Source organism: Bicyclus anynana, chromosome 7 (genome assembly GCF_947172395.1).
Source record: "Bicyclus anynana chromosome 7, ilBicAnyn1.1, whole genome shotgun sequence".
NCBI lineage: Eukaryota > Metazoa > Arthropoda > Insecta > Lepidoptera > Nymphalidae > Bicyclus > Bicyclus anynana.
Genome location: NC_069089.1, coordinates 8,589,392 through 8,607,444, shown reverse-complemented (window position 1 = coordinate 8,607,444; position 18,053 = coordinate 8,589,392). Strand labels below are relative to the sequence as shown.

Here is an 18,053-nt window from a genome sequence, read left to right as displayed (position 1 = left end):
CACAAATCCCTCGGGAACCATGGATTTGTCCGGGATGAAAAGAAGCCTATGTGGTATCAATCAGTAGATGCGGCGTTAAAGAATAAAAACATCCAAACAAACATCCATACAAACTTTCGCGTTTATAATATTAATAGGATTAAATTAACAACTTACTGTTTGCTTATTTTAGCTTTTTATTTAGAATGTTAAATTTAAATAAATACGCAACTTTTAAAGAAACTTTGAAGATCGTGTGCCTTTGCGGCTCTTGTGACAGTCTTCAAACAGCAGAAAAAAACAATTACAAGCTTTAATTGCGTGATTGATCAAGCATGCGACGAGATAAATGCAGGATATAGGTACAAGTTCAATTAAAAAAAAGGTTGCATTCCACGATTTTTTTTTAATACATTAGTGTATAAATAAATATTAGCAATGATATACAAAGCATTTGTTTTTGTAGATGTTTCAAAATTTCAGTTTATTATAAATATTAATTTTAAAAACAAAGTTGATTTCTTCTGCACTTATTAATTTTCTATTCAATTAAGAAAATTTATTCTCAATATTTTTACTGATTAAAATCTAATGATTATGGTTGACAAGATTTAGGATTAACTTTTGATAGAGAAACCTAAGGACACCGACAGCGTTTGACGCACACATAGAAGCTCTGTCACCTGCGCACACGCAGGACATCGCCGAAATCCACCCACACATGGACGATAACACCTATATGCCAAAAACGTTGCGGTATCCGACGTTATCGTAAGAGGTAATATAAGAGGCGCATCTTCGAGTTTGCACAATTTAGTGTTATAAGCGGTCCGTCGGAGAGCGGGGCATGTTAGCGAATTTTAGCACGTAGCTTAGCTAGGCTATAGGCTTTAAAGTGTCACTACTGGACTTGGACATCGCGTGGTGAGGCCATTGGCCATCCCGGGCCATGGCGCCGGGAATCATATTCTACCTCTTGGTAAGTTCAATTTGTTTGTAAATCAGCTTTATAAGTAATAATAGTGATTTGTTATTATTAGATAGATTTGATTATAAACAACGTTCAGGAATTTTAAATTTTTTTAGTTATAATAGTCATAAAGTTATTTTACTTAATCGAATAATTTAATTACTTATTAATAATATTCAAAAGGTAATCTTACTAAATCGAATAATTTAATTACTTATTAAAAATATTAACGTAATTAATATTATTATTATTTTTTTGTTTATGATAGAGCTTTTAGTATAAGTTAATCTATGTTAATTAAATGTGTAGAATACAAAATTAAGTAATGTTAAGTGTTGTCTATTAAGTAAGGCTTACAGTTCAATGGACTATCATTAAGTTGTAATATGTCAAACACATAATAAGATTACAGTATACAGTTAAAGCATATGTAGTTATAGTTGATAGTATATTTAAATGCTTATTTAGTACAAATATTTAAGAATAAAAAGCTTACTAAGCTTTTCTTCGTCTAATCCAAATTGATAAGCTTAGAAAACTAAAATATGAATCTCAAAACATGAGCTCTTTGATATTGTATCATGATCATGAACTTTGTAAATGTGATATTATGAAAAAGTTTCTTTAATTAAAACTGCTTTATCTAACTTTTTTTGAAAAGTAACATTAACCTTGACGTACCCAAGAGAAAACAAAAAGATAAAGTGTCAAATAATGTTCTTTTAAATAAAAATATACATTTGGTCGAGATACATAAATAATAATAATACAAAGTATGAGAAAAATATTTTTTGGACATAATGTATAAATATAAATTAGTGAGATATTCGATGCTCTGTCGATTTAAAAATGTGGTATTTTCTATCGCGGCCTTGACCTTTTCTCGAGATATTAATGATGTCTGAGTCATGCACACATCGGTACCAGTACATTAACAAGCCATAATAAAAAAAAATATATCTAAAACTTGTATGTGTGACTTTTCTCAATTTTAACATATTATTACGAGTATCAGCAAACGTTGCCGGTAATGTTTGCGTTGAGTGGATTTTTTTTAACAGAAATGTGACGTAGAAAATAATAATAAAGCAAGAGAAAAAAAGAAAGAGAGAGAGAAAAAATAGTCCACAACGGATTTCTTAATATTCAATCTTTTGGAGTTAAGAGTAGTTTTCAAACAAAGGTAAAAACGTACTTGAAAATTTACAAATGTCAATAACTCAAGGGTAGAAAAATAAAAAGACAGAATAAATTAACGACTCTTATGGGACTCTCTTGAATAAGAATCTACAGAAGCTAAGAGAAAAATGAGTCACCACATTTTTTCGAAAATAAAATAAAATATAGTTAGCCATGGATATAGTTAGTTTCTGGTGGGAGGCTTCGGCCGTGGCTAGTTACCACCCTACCGGCAAAGACGTACCGCCAAGCGATTTAGCGTTCCGGTACGATGCCGTGTAGAAACCAAAAAGGGTGTGGATTTTCATCCTCCTCCTAACAAGTTACCCCACTTCCATCTTAGAATGCATCATCACTTACCATCAGGTGAGATTGTAGTCAAGGGCTAACTTGTAAAGAATTAAAAAAAAAAAATAATACAATTAACAATATATAAAAGTTTACAAAAATTATAGTAGGTATAATAAATACAAATATTTTGAAAAACAAGAAAACCCACAACACCATTTCGAGTAACTCTGTCATACAATAAACCATGCCAGTATAACTTTATTTAGGCTGCAGTAAAGTAACAGATAAGCAAAATCAGCATACACCGCCCGTAATAAATCAAAACAACCCACAAGCGTGTTTTTATATGCAAAAAAGAAACACTTATAAACATAACGCTCAAAACAGCTTCAAAACTTTATCTTGATCTCGGAAAACATTAACTTTGGAACTGGCAACGGCCAAATACATATTTACTTATATTTTAATTCCTATCTATAGAAAAGGTGTAAAATCTTTTTATTGTACCAACTCACTGACTGACTGACTGAATGAATGATCGAATCAATGGATGAATGAACGCATGAATGACTGAGCGAATTACTGATTGTCTACGGAATCACAGATGCTAAAATTGAAGCTCGCTTTAAGAAAATATTTTTATTCAGTATAACATAATTACTAGGAATTAAGATAAATTATTTTTTTATAGAATATGTACCGAAACTTTATTGTCCGTAGGGAAGACGTAAGAAACCTTAAAATCTTTAATTCATATGACAATTTGTTTTAATTACGAGATAAGAATGTAACCGTTATTTTAATACAGAACAATTATTATTCTTTATTCGCGAAAAAAGAGACATTTTTAAAAAGTTATGTGCCTACTAAATACTATAACTGAAAAATATATAATCTGAAAAATATATATTAAACCCCATCCAAATAGGGTCAATAGTTGTCGACAAAACCGCGGATATCCAAATAATTATTATGTACATATATAACGTTCGAAAACAAAACATCCTATTTTAAACTTGGTTAAGGTTTCCATAAAGAATATAAACCACCTTTCGCCCTTGATTTCGCGTGAAATTTGGGGTCAAGCTTTATGTAAAAATGTTGTTTAGTTGTTTATGTACCGACCGTTAGGGCGTGGCCGCTTCGTATGTGGATGCCATAATAAAATGTGTTAACAATGACCAAATCATTTGATGTATCACCCAAATACCTACATTCTTTAATCGAAGCGGAATTTGTTTCGATATCCATATCTCAGAACAAAATGAAACAGAAATCTTATAGGACTTTGACAGTCTGTTTGTCTGTCTATCAAGACACTTTTCTGGAATACACGCGGAGGAAATGGTCTAGACACCTAAACCTTCCTTACAAAGCCACAAGCCACAGCCCAAATTTCATAATTGGCTACTGTATTTACCCATCGATATAAATCGTTAGATCGGCCCCTCCATAATAAAGAACACACAATGTTATGTCATTACTCAAAGACGTGCACTTAACTTAGTATGCAACAAGCGCATGCTGTGAACTTTAAAAAATATTTTACTGCTTTTTCTTGTTTAATCCCTTATTTATGCCTTCGTGGTCATTTAGGAAGTGTAAAAACACAAGGCGCAACACGATTAATGAAAAAGTTGTTACTTTTCATTCGTAAGTATAAGCGAAACCAATGACAATTCCGCGACGCTTCGGGGCCCATCTAACGATCTACGATCGATATATTTACCTATGATAGGATAGGCTAACAAATTTTCAGATTTCTTAAAATGAAGTACAATATTTGGTCTATAGCGGGTTTTATTCTAGTTTTATCGTTTTATACCCTCACTAACGGCTGGTACTGAAAACGCGGGCACAATTGCCACCTGTGTATGTGGTCAGTGTTTTAAACCCAGCCTTAAAACTTTCATTGCTTTACAGAATAGATGGCGCAATAAAACTTCTAATTATGTGAAAAGCATTTGAGAAAATTTATTTTACTGCATAATATATTACCTATCTTACTCACACTTTACACAAGCTTTTCGGTTAGTAGCACAACAAAGGAAATTATATTATATTATACTTAATTGTCACACAATGTTCACATCACTAAACTACTAAACTGAACTAAACCGAGAAATTAAAAAAAAAACAGTAACAACAGTACAATATATTATGAAAAACAGTACATTACAGTAGTGTAATAATTTTACGTAAACTCGCACAATTTTCTCGCGGTTGCTAGCGGCAATTACGGGTTTGTCTAAACTGATAGATATTATTAAGAAATAAGATTTGTTACGAATACTAACAAACAAACACACAACAAACATCAAATTCTTCTTGAGTTTAAAAAAAAATATCTGGAGTAGTTAATTCTCTATAACAAAGCGGGTATTCACAACAACAGAACAACATTATAAGTACAACATAGTACTCATATATTGAGTGATTTAAAAACGCGTTTTTAAATCAACTATTTGACGCGAAAAGTTTATATTGCCACTATTGGCGACATATATAGCAATTGCTTTACATGATGTTATTCATAAAGCTTTTACCAACTGGAGACATGATTTCTCGTAATATTTCTAAGAAAAAATAAAAAAAAATTTGAATAAACGGTTTAATCTGGACCCTTGAAACCTGTTACCTCCCAAAGCCACCATAGTTACCCACCACACTTAAAGTGTACGGTACGGTAGAGACATTAGCTCTCGATTCTCTCTCTACAAAAGCTAACGCTTCGAAAAAATGTGTTGAATTGGCATATCCACTAGACAGCTTGATCATTGCTATATGTAGGCTAACTGTAGCTTTATGCTGAATAGGAGACTTATTTGGTCAGTGCGTTTTTTTTATAATTTCTGTTTTTTTTAGTTTTATTATATTATAAAATATTTTTCTTCTACGTTCTTTTAGTTCTCGAAGCATTAGTGTTTGAGAAAAGAGAACTTCGCTATAAAGCTAGTTACACAGGCGCTCGATCTAATGATTTTTGCTTGGTCGTCAAAACGTTTAGAATTTTATTGACGTGACAATTCGATGGAGCCGGTTGCACACTCGAAATAAGATGACGTCATGCGTCGTTCCCTCGCTCTAGGGTTGCCAACTTTTTTTACAAGAAATAAAGTATATTCTGGTTTATGAAGATTAATAAACAGTATTTTAGAAAATGGAACTTTTTCTTTTGAAAAATGCAACCATTCCATCAGTATTTTCTTATGACGTTGTTATGTTCAACTATCGTCAGTAAACCGACTTTACAGACAACCGATTTATTTTATTTTATTTGGGTTGTGTTTGAAAACAACAATACCAACTAGAAATACACCTAGGAAGTCTTTAATCAAACTATTTCCTTGTGACATCATCTTGATTAATACGAATAAGATAAATTATTAATATTAATTTAATTATTATTCTATAATATATGAACACATTATGTCGAATTTAAAAATATATAGAACCCAATTTGAATAATTGTGATTGTTAATGGGTAATATATCAGATTTCTTAATTATCTTTTTCAAATAATAAACACGTGAATTCAGATACTTTTGAAATATTTTTGCTTACGCCAGCCACACACAATCAAGTTTTTTGTCCAGTTTGCAGCGTGCTTATTGATATGGGCATTGAAAAAAATATCGAAACCACAACCATATTTCGATATCTTTTCACGTCACACATCCCTAAGTACGCTGCAAACTAAAGGGTAAACTTGACCGTGTGTGGCTGGCGTTAATGATCGCTTTATTAATAATGTTACTAAGTCCTTTACAACATAATATATTAATAGGAAAACTTACCCATAAAATAACACAGCACAACAAAAAAAATATTTTTTTTTGATTATATGCAATTTAATGTGAATTAAAAACACACCGTTTATCATTATCAAATCAATTAGATAGATTTACTTCCTTTTCTAAATAGTAATAAACCTGATGGTAAGTGCTCGTGCAATCTAAGATGGAAGCGGGTTAACTTGTTAGGAGTATGATGAAAATACACACCCTTTTTGGTTTCTACACGACATCGTACCGGAACGCTAAAATCTAAATATCTAAATTGCAACTAGGGTGTTAACTAGTCATCCCACCAGCCAGATCTGGATCAATGAAGAATACCTCAATCGGCCGGGGATCGAACCCACAACCTCCATCTTGTAAATCCACCGCGCATACCACTGCGTCACGGAGCCGGTCAAAACTTTATTCATATGATATTCCTCAAATTGACAGCAGTGTATTGGAGAGTTTCCCCGCGAGAGTCAATATATATATTGACTCTATGGCTATGGTTTTTAACATAATATCAGGGATGAATCGTTTGATCTATCTATCTATCTTCTAATATATCATGATCATTTAAAACAAACCTAATGTTTAAAAGCTCTTCAAAATAATATACCACCAAGTTAGTTATTTTAGTTCCTATAAAAGAAGTATTTTCATTAAAAATTTAAATTAAAAGTAATAAAAAGCAGCCTCATATCCCAGGATACAAGATCCTGTCCACAGTTGTAATGAGCTCATCAGCAAAAGCTCCATGACATCCAAACTAGTCGACATAACTCGAATTTCCACGACGTCTATAAACCGGTTTTATATTTAAATATGAAAATTCAAATACATGTTTGAATGGGTACATAATTATTTACAAATACATAAATATAATTTAATGTTTAAGATATAAAATAACGTGTGTTTTTGATGGAATTGTACATTTGGTATATTGATAAACTAAACTTGTAAGTAGCCTGAAATTATATAAATATAAAAATAAAATATACTAATCATCATCATCATCATCATCATCATCATCATCATCATTGTCAGCCGATGAACGTCCACTGCTGGACATAGGCCTCTTGCATGGACTTCCAAACAAAACGGTCTCGAGCCGCCAGCATCCAGCGGCTCCCTGCAACCCGCTTGATTTCTTCGGTCCACCTAGTGGGGGGTCGACCAACACTGCGCTTTCCGGTGCGGGGTCGCCATTCCAGCACTTTGCGACCCCAACGTCCATCGGCTCTTCGAACTATGTGGCCTGCCCACTGCCACTTCAGCTTCGCGACTCGCTGAGCTAATTCAGTGACTTTCTGCGATCACGCAGAGAAACCCCAAGCATAGCTCGCTCCATCGCCCGCTGAGTGACTTAGCCTTCTTATTAGGCTCATAGTTAGCGACCTAGTCTCGGATCCGTAAGTCATCACTGGCAACACGCACTGTTCGAAAATATAAATAAGTAATAATAATAAAAGATAATAAATGCACAACAAAGTGATTGTTACCGATGTATTTATGAACTCAATTTATTCTAATGTTTTTAAGTAGGTATAGCCTTTTTTGTTCTCAATAATGTAGGATTTCTAATGTGCCAATATCTTGTTGTTATCAACCCATATACGGCTCTCTGCTGAGCTCGAGTCTCCTCTCAGAATGAGAGGGGTTAGGCCAATAGTCCACCACGCTGGCCCAATGCGTATTGGCAGACTTTACACACGCAGATAATTAAGAAATTCTCTGGTGTGCAGGTTTCCTCACGATGCTTTCTTTCACCGTTTGAGACACTTAATCTCTTCAAATATAAAACATGTTAAACATACTGTAGGTATATATTATCATTACACTTAAAGAACCTTATTAACTAATTATAATAGCTAACCTATCAATGAATTTGTTGCATTGTGTGACGACTACATTTATTCTATTTCCACCAACAATTAGTAGAACTGCCCCCCTAGCCAATTGGCACGTCGATTCTCTTTCTACGATCGCTAATGCTTCGAAAACTAAAAAGATGTATGGGAATGACAGTTGCTATCGACAGGTCACGTGATCAAGATCTGTCATTCCAATACATTTTTCTAGTTTTCGAAGCGTTAGCGATCGTAGAAAAAGAATCGAAGTGCCACTTGGCTACGGGGGCTGAACTTTTATAAAATGCCAATGCCTAGTACGGCCATCACAGGGTCTAAAAATACATTTAAAATGCAAAATCTATGTAAATAAATGTTTAATTAACTTCTTAAATTTCTTTAAGTTATTTATTGCGTAATTTACAACCTATCTAAAGTTGAACAACCTCTAAATGGCAAATTTATTTTGTCCGTTATAAATAACTTCCGAATTATTTAAATTGGATCAGATCACTTAAGACGAAATCATAATATCCTTCGCTTTTTAAGGTGCTGATTTCAATAAAAGTTACATTTGCTTATCAATATCACATAAAGTTATGGAATCGATTATTCTAAATATCCAAACAAAATGTAAACAAAGAAAATCTTAAACGTTAGAATATAAAGAGATTTTTATTAACACGATGTTTCGTGATTGGACTATAAAAAATATTCCCATAATCTTTTATAACTTATAACTTGAAAAATACTCATGGTAAATAAAAAAAGTAAAAACTCTTTTAATTTACCATGAGCATACCTTGACCTCTGCCTCCGATTCCAGAGGGTATGGGTTTGAATCCGGTCCGGAGTATGCACCTCTAACTTTTCAGTTGTGTGCATTATAAGAAATAAAATATCACGTGTCTCAAACGGTGAAGGAATAACATCGTGAGGAAACCTGCATAAAAGAGAATTTTCTTAAATCTCTGCGTGTGTGAAGTCCGCCAATCCGCATTGGGCCAGCGTGGTGAACTATAGGCCTAACTCTCATTCTGAGAGAAGACTCGAGCTCAGCAGTGAGCCGAATATTTGTTGATAATGATGATGATGATGATGAAAAACTCTTGGCTGTTTTTGCTCAACCATAAAAAATAGAAAAATTATCAAATGTTCTTAATGAAGGTTTTTACTAGGACTTAATATAATACTGATCGTGGCTTAGGTAACTCTCACCGTTAAGTGGGAGTTGGAAAACCAAATCTAGCAATTAGTCTAATTAATTAGTGGAATGTAATAGATAATTTATTTACGCGAGCTATTTAACCGACTTTTTTATGTTTGTTACATTAACATCTTCATTATTTAAGCTAATTTTGAAAATTATTTTTTGTTTGAATACTCAGTAATTTTGTGTTAAATTCTAAACAATTGTAGTAAGTGAACGAATTTGCCAATACTGTGGCGTTTACTCGTAAGAACACTATGCTAGGGCCTAGGACACACTAAACACAGAACCGATTCTCTTTTCAGTAGGTATGAATAAAAACGCGCGGTCACAGGCGTCTTAAAGAACATACTCGTTGTTGTTGTCTCTACAAGGACAAAAAATACATAGCAGTGTAAAAGGTTACCTAAAAAAAGGTATCAATGACTCGGAGACAATACTGAACAACGGTTTGGCGAGCCAGTACCTAACATATCACTCACAAGCTTACATTACAAAAATAATAGTCCCATTATGTATGTTATACGATATGTATACTAATATTATAAAGGTGAAGACTTTGTTTGTTTGATTGAACGCGCTAATCTTAGCAACTACTGGTCCGATTAGAAAAAATCTTTCAGTGTTAGATATAGATAGGTCATTTATCGAGAAAGGCTATAGGCTATATGTTATCCCCATATTCCTACGGGAATGGGAACCATGCGGGCGTAACCGCGCGGCGTCAGCTAGTTGTAGATACTCTTACTCGTAGGTATAATGATAATCTCAAATTCTCATAGCTCCAGTGATCAGTCTATGTAGCTTCGGATAGCGAGATCTTGGTCTCCTGCGTAGTCCAGGGTCCGGCAATGAAATACGGAGCTCATCTTTCCTTCTAAAAAAGTTTTCCTTACAGTATCACTCTGGAGTTCGAAAGTTGGTGGTATTACACACCTGTATCTCGGAGAGCCTTGATCATGTTCATTACCATTAACATCTGATAGTGATCGTTAAATAGTCAATATCATTATCACCCCCGTATAGGAGCAGAATATAGGTTTAAGCTTCATATCCTTCTTCTATTTCAATATGAGACCTGACCATATAGTGGGTCGTTAAAATAGTTAATAGATAATGATGAGGTATAATGTTGTTTCTATTAATATGTACTCGTAATAGACATCCGCTAACAGATTGCCTAGTCTAGTCTACGTAATTCTTTTGAGAATTACCATAAGTTTATACCGTACTCATCTGTAAAACTGTTTGTTGTGACTCATTACTACTTAGGTTGTTGCTAAATAGTAACTAAGATAACTATTTACTAGCATGTCGTGATCAAAGTCTCAATATACATAATACTTGAAGTGCGCTGATAATATCACTAGGGTATGCTACATCTATCTATTTATCTATCTATCTATCTATCTGACTGTCTGTCTACAATAATATTAAAATAATTAGATAGACTAATTATTTTATTATTACGGTCTATATAATTATAATTGATATCTTCGTTCCATCTCTGAGTTACTTCCTTTTTTAACGACTTGGACATAAACACGTAAAAAGCTTTAGTAACTATGTACTTCGTTCATCTTGTGAGTTCAAACTAGGTGCATATTATGAGGTAACTTATTCGATTCCTTATAATAATACGGTTTTGCGAAACTTTAAAAACAATTCTTAGTAGAAACAAGTAGTTGGTGTGTAATATGTAGTTTTTATTCCGTTTTTAAATATTCAACTACATATTATGGAGCCCACATTTGAAAATGCTCCGATGTAAAAGTAAAACATCCGGTTTAAGTGCTGTGCTTCATATAAAAGAAAAAAAAGATATCTTTATTTACACCTTCTTTTTGTCGGTTTTTGGTGAAACCCGTCTGCTAGCAGTTTCAACCAAAGTGCTTCCTGGGTAGTCGATTCTATAGCCCTTAATTTCCGCTTCACTCAATGGAAGTGCTACAGTTTTTCATGGAGAATAATAAAACAAATCAAATATTCACTTTTATCCTGATCAGGGTGAATCCCGGTAATCCGCATGAGTGCGCGTAGAGCGTTGTACGCAGGCTTTGTGCTCTAAAATACTTTATTCTAGATGCTTATATTCAGAACTGGAAACTACATATAGTTTTACGATATGTAAGTAAACTGGACTAACTAAAATTATTGGACTAACAGGCTTTAACTTTGCATTATAAATCTAATTGTTAGATTTGGTTTCTTAATAGGTATAACTTGCTAACTGGGAGAATTAAGAGCACAGAACATAAAAAATGCACAAGTTAAAGCTTTAGTAAGATATAGCGTGTATAGCGCATACTCGAAGCCATAGAAATCCGAACAAAAAGGCAATATAAATGGCATGTATTCTTGATCTTGTTGGTACGTAGACGACAGTAAATACCTACTCGTACATCTGCATTGCATCTTAAGTTCGATAACACCTGGAAAGTGCGTTTGCATAAAAAGAAATGTATATAACACACTGCGTATTTATTACACAGTTGACAATAGACACTAGTTGGTAACACTGATTTTATACTGAAATAGGAAATATATATAAGAAAATTTCATAGAGAAGCTCACGATTGGAAGCCATAGGTTCAAAACTCCGACATTATTAACTTAAAAACTCAAGTCTAAGAGACGAAAATCGAAGCTGAAAATGGCAGCCATTTTCTTTTTCAGTATAATTGTATAATAGAAACCACTTACGATAGTTTCAATTCTAAAACTGTTTCCCGTAGTTCGTAGTGCAGCACGATATTTTCATTGACTTGTCATATAGATTATTATGCCAAGAACGTTATAGCGGTTTTTAAATAGAGACACTTGTTGATTATGATGACTCTTGTTGATTAATTGCTCTTTATGCTGTACCCGGCCGCATTAAACATCATGATGATGAAAATTATTACATCAATGCAATGTCATATCAATGAAAAAAGCATTAAGCAACGTAATTTTTCTTGCCGACCCAATATTAATAATTCAACCTGTTATGAGTTTCAATGATGCAAGGAAGATGAAATAACAGGACATTGACACCGTCTGGTTTGTCCGAGTGGACGCGACAATCGAGCCTTTACAAGCTAAGTTTTACCATTGTGCTGTCAATCATTACAACTAAAGAAGCAGTTTCTGTGGGCGGAACAAAGTCAATTCTTCCATAACTGATCTTGACAATGGCCACACCGGGTAATAACACCACAATTAAGATGCCGATAAGCTTTACAGTTCAACATGGACTCATTTACTACATAACAATAGTAAACATTATTAATATGGGCATCGTCATGAATTGGTCTTACCTAACCGACTTTCGAAGACACATAAAATATGTATTTTTTCCCCTGCATTGGTAAATTTTGCTGTAATTGCTTAAGTTTAATATTATGCGGATATTGTTATGAAATTGCTTCTCATAGCATACATAAACAATGGCTTATTAACTTTTGTAAGATTTAAGGTTAATTGAAGAGTATTGCTCCATACTCATCTAATGTTCTAGTTTAGGATAGGAAAACCTTTGTTTTTGTTAAATTTGTAGATAAGAAAAAGGGAGGAGTATTATGATAAAGGTGTCTGCTACTATTTAATAAACTTACTCATTTTATTAAATAGTAGCAGACACCTCGCGATTTCACCCTTATACTTCCCGTTACCGTGGGAATATGGAGATAAAATATAGCCTATGTTATTTGGTGAAGATGTAGCTATCTGTTGGTATTAAAGTTTTCAAAATCGGTGTAGTAGATCCCGAGATTCCCCACTACAATCTCACAAACTCGATATCTACACTGCAGTATACCACAGATGAAGAATCTTTAAAAGGAAACCTGTCTTCTAGACCATAGACGAGTAATAGAACAGAGACGTAGCACAAGTTAATTTATTTGAAGACTATGAAGAAACGCAGTCTTTCACTAAGTGTATCCAATTATTTATTATTAGAAATCATAGTTATTAATAGTCACAGAGTATCATACTGATAATGAGTAGTCCAATCATTATTAGAGCTCATATTTAATTGTCCAAAATAATTTTGTTATAATTGATATCCTGATCTATTTTTGATTAAATATTAAGATTTATTCTGTCGACGATAAAAAAAATAATGGAAAACAATTAAATTAATAATGATAAAATCACATTGATATCAAAGCACGCTTTGGACGTGAATCATCTCTATTCTTATACACAGTCGATACGAACCGATCGATCCGGTTGTATGAGGTGAATGAGACGAAGCATAGGTAGGTAACGGCATACTTAGATGTTATTAGATTACTCTAAAGGTTGAGGATGCGACTAGCTCACCTTTGACAGACTGACAGTTAATATTTCAGCGATGACGTCAGGAAGTAACTGCTAGGGCCTTTCAAATATTAATTACTAGCGAACACCTACGGTTTCACCCGCGTAGTTCCTGACCTAGAGTCATGGGGTTCGATCCCTGCACGTTGGGCTATTGTTGTTAATCACTCCTGACACAGTCTTTGGGACTGTTCATCCATTCAAAGGGCAGAACGTGCAACCAAACGACGTATTTCAAGAGAAATAGACAAAAAAGGAACAAAGTTTGTAGTTAAATTTTGCGGCTACTGATCTTAAACTTTATCTCTTTATAATATTTGTATAGATTACTAAAGTAATCATTACCAAAGTAGCAAACAGAATGTAGTACTGGCGTAAACACGATTGGAAAATGTTTTGGGATAAGTTTAAACAACAACAAATAATATTTAATCACGATTTCATTAAGCGATAATAGGATAGTGCAGTTACTTATAAATCTCACAATTATTCCTAAACTAGCTACTAGCGTAAAATTTTTGCTCAAAAAGCCTAAAGTCTTTCTCATTAGATTAAAACACTCAAATAAGTATAGATTATTTTTCTTTGCAGTATGTTGTTTTTCCAAAGATATTATGTAATCAGTATCTTATTACAGAAGTACACATATTAGGTATAGGCAATGTTAAACTAAGAATCAAAATCTAAACAAATCAAACTGAAACTAAAATATTTGCATGATCAAACAACTTTTCGGGCACCAGAAATGGTTAGATTAAAATTATTCATAAACTAGTTGTTGGGAAACTTAATTTAATTTATGTTTACTATAAAATATACCAGGGATAAATTAAAGCAAAAATTTACATATTTATTTTACGTACTATATACACCAAGTTTAAACATTGGACTACGGAGCAAGATCCTAAGATACTCCGTAAGCTTTTCTGATAGTCCGATTTCTTTCTTGAACTTAGCCGATTTGAACGGTTGTTTGATAGAAATTCAATGAAATGACTAAAGAAAAGGGTTCAACTAACGTTTTGAAGAACTACGAATTAGAACTTTATTCTCTGCATAGTTTTAGAATTGTACTTTTTACTCTTGAGAGCAACTCAATAAAAATTAGGTACTTTTTGTTTTATTGAGAAGGAATACAAGAATAATACTTAAGCAGCAGCTGACTTATACTAATAGCCATTCAAATCATATAATTACTTGTTATTAAGGTTTATTTGTTCTTGCAATCACAACATCTTTGAAAGTTTCGTTCGTAGAGTAACAACGATGCCTGACCCGATATATTTCGCTAAAGAATAGAAAAATTACATAAAACTGATACAACGTTATCTGTTTCCATTTGATCGGTGTCCTTTCTAGTTCTATCGATTTCGTATAAATCTTTCGTGATCTTCGACTTAAGCAATCTGTCCAATTCTCACGGCAGTTATGAAATTTCGTTTGTTTATCTATTATATAATAAATCCTAACCACTAAACAAGGACAAAAAAGTATCTAATATTGAGAAATATAACATCTCGTCATAAACACTAACAGCATCAAATAAGTAGGAAAATATCGCATACCTATGCTATTGCATTATATGTATTTATGCTGTAGAATGTAGAGGAATATTTTATATTATGAGAAGGGTTTGAATATCTTCAGTTAAAAATTAATCTATAGACGTAATCCCAATGTTAGCATACCTATTAGCAAAGAAAGCTTAACGTGATATTTAGATATTATCAACGAATAAATGTCTTTCGTTGCCAATTATTTAAAGCTTGATTGAGAAACAAATCCATCGAAATACCATTAAAAACTTTTATAGTAACAAATCTACGTAATTCAATTGAATTCCTTTTTACACAATATCGAACAATATTTTACAAACACATAATTGCTAATGCGTCTACTATAAAGTGAGCAAATGATGTGTTTGTACGTCTACCTTTTACTGCGATTAGTGTGGAAATAACATGTCAAGTGTTTTCTACAATAGTCTAGTCAACCTCGAAATGTTGAGGATGTCTCAACAGATGCTATTTCATTACAAATACTGCCTATACAACAGGTGCGCAGGAATTTAATTTACTGACAAACGTGTAATTTAACGCAATTTCTGGGATAGAAGAGGGTTTCAGGGACGACATACTTCATTTGATTTTCATTTCAGGAAGGAGGAACACCACTCCAAAAAATATAAGTCAGAAACCAGAACACTTTGTTCTGATTTTCTGGATAGCTTTAATGAATTTAATGAATTTAAAGCAATTTCTGAGTTTGAAGATGACTACATACTTCATTCGATTTTTATTCCAGGAAGTTTGAACACAACTACAAAAAATTTAAGCCAGAATAAAGAATAGTTTGATTAAAGATAAAGATTTGATTTATGACTATACGTTTGAATTTATAATATTTTGTATGATATAATTTGTATCGTAACGTGAATCTTAAATATTCAAATACCTATTATAGACGTTACGCAATAGACATACTAATATGATTGACCTCCAAATAAAGTGCGCCTAGACAATGAATGAATATAAAGATAAACAAACAAAAAAATATTTATAATGAATTGGGCAGTTAGCGGTAAATCTAGTGTACAATATACATTGTTATGAGTAAATATGTAGTATGCAAGGATATTTTAATGATGAACAGGTATCTAATTGATGAAATATTCTAAATAAAAGATAAGAAAAGTTTGTTTAAAACTGATCTATAAATTAAAAATATACCCAATCAATGATATGAATTTGGTTAATTGCAAACTGTCTCAAACAGAATAAATATTTAATTAGATTTCAAGTGACCCGATTGCAATTAATTTTGAAAAATACTACGAAGCTGTAAGTTACATAAAATCAACAACATCAACGAAACAAAATCATTAATACTGCCCTGTTAACAGAATTAATTGGATATAATTTAATTAATCTCAACGATTTGTTAATCACAACATCAATAAGCAGGTACTTTAAAAGTAATGACGTCCAAAGTGATAATGCCACTTCACGTACCGCTGATTAAATCATAGAGTCAAAGTTTAAACTGTGTTTAAGCAACAAAAATTCAATAACGAATGTCGAAATAGCCTCTACTCTTCGCTTTGTCCTTTTGGCGCGCCTCTACCATATCTCTACGAAATAATAAATGTCAAGTGTATGTCTAGGTTCATTATCTACTATTAATATGAAAATATTATTTAAGTCATAAAACAAACGGCTAAATTTTTTTTTCTATATTTATTGGAGTTGCTGAATATATGTACTTATCTTCATTCAATTAAACCTCTTTTTTATCAAAATTATTTTCTTGATATCAATTATCATCCCACTTCTGATTACGTCTCTCATACTCCTAATATTATCACCGCGAAAATTTGTATAAATGGATGTATGTTAGTTTCTTACTACTTCATGGAAAATTTACTTAATAGCTTTGGATAAACAACTTTTCAACAATCCTGGTTAACTCCATGGTACCCGCGGGATTTGTTAAAAAATATTTTTCGCGAAGTCGCAGGTATTTCACATAAGAATAGTTATGCTATTCTATAATATTATTTTTACAACTCGACATTGTTACCCTTAAATGCATCTCTATTTGCGTCTACCTATAGTATTGTGATAGACAGAGAGAGTTAGAGAATTAAAAACTCACTCTGACGAGTTAAAAAGAGATCATTACAGAATATTGCAACAGAACACTCCGATATACGAAAAAACGATAACCAATATTCAACCAGTTGATGACAATTATAAATTTTTAAGTAAATAATAAGTTAAAATCTAAAAGTTATTACTTAGTTTGTGTAGATTTTTATCTGGTTCTGGTTTGTATCTGGCCTTTGTGGATAGATGAGAGTGAATAGCAAAATAAATCGCGTGAACGAACCCGATAGTGATATCGATAAAGTGATCAAATATCACTTTCACTGTGCAAGTCATCGTTTACAAGAATTCCGGATGCACGCGACCTTGGTCAGTTTGAATAGGCTCTTAGCGTCTAAATTGCCGTCCAAACATAGGAGAGTATATGACATAAGGCGCTGCCGTCACCTACCGTAACTAGCACCTTGACACACACAATAATTCTTGTTCTAACGTCAAGTTGAACACAAATGATGAAATTTTTAATCTTCGTGCTTTAGGCTTAAACATCTGAATTAATATTGTGTTTAAGGTTGGTCACTTTTTATAAGTAGTTCTTTATAATATTAGTAAAGATACTGATATTATAAAGAGGAAAGATTTGATTGTTTGTTTGTATGTTTTGAATCGGCTCTGGAACTACTAAACCGGCGTCCGTGGCACGGTGGATTTACGAAACGGAGGTCCTGGGTTGGCAGTTTGAGATTTTCTTAATTGGTTCAGGTCTGGCTGGTGGGAGGCTTCGGCCGTGGCTAGTTACCACCCTACCGGCAAAGACGTACCGCCAAGCGATTTAGCGTTCCGGTACGATGCCGTGTAGAAACCGAAAGGGGTGTGGATTTT

The 18,053-nt window shown here is 33.0% G+C and overlaps 1 protein-coding gene across 1 annotated transcript in view; it reads left to right on the top strand.

The window, feature by feature from the left end:
- Positions 1-793: 793 nt before the first annotated feature.
- Positions 794-18,053, top strand: part of LOC112046859 (uncharacterized PE-PGRS family protein PE_PGRS54-like) — a 51,220-nt gene continuing 33,960 nt past the window's right edge. The window contains exon 1 of the mRNA XM_052882715.1: positions 794-958. Within this exon, the coding sequence (XP_052738675.1) occupies positions 929-958 (30 nt within the window). The 5' untranslated portion in view covers positions 794-928. The remainder of the gene's footprint in view (positions 959-18,053) is intronic.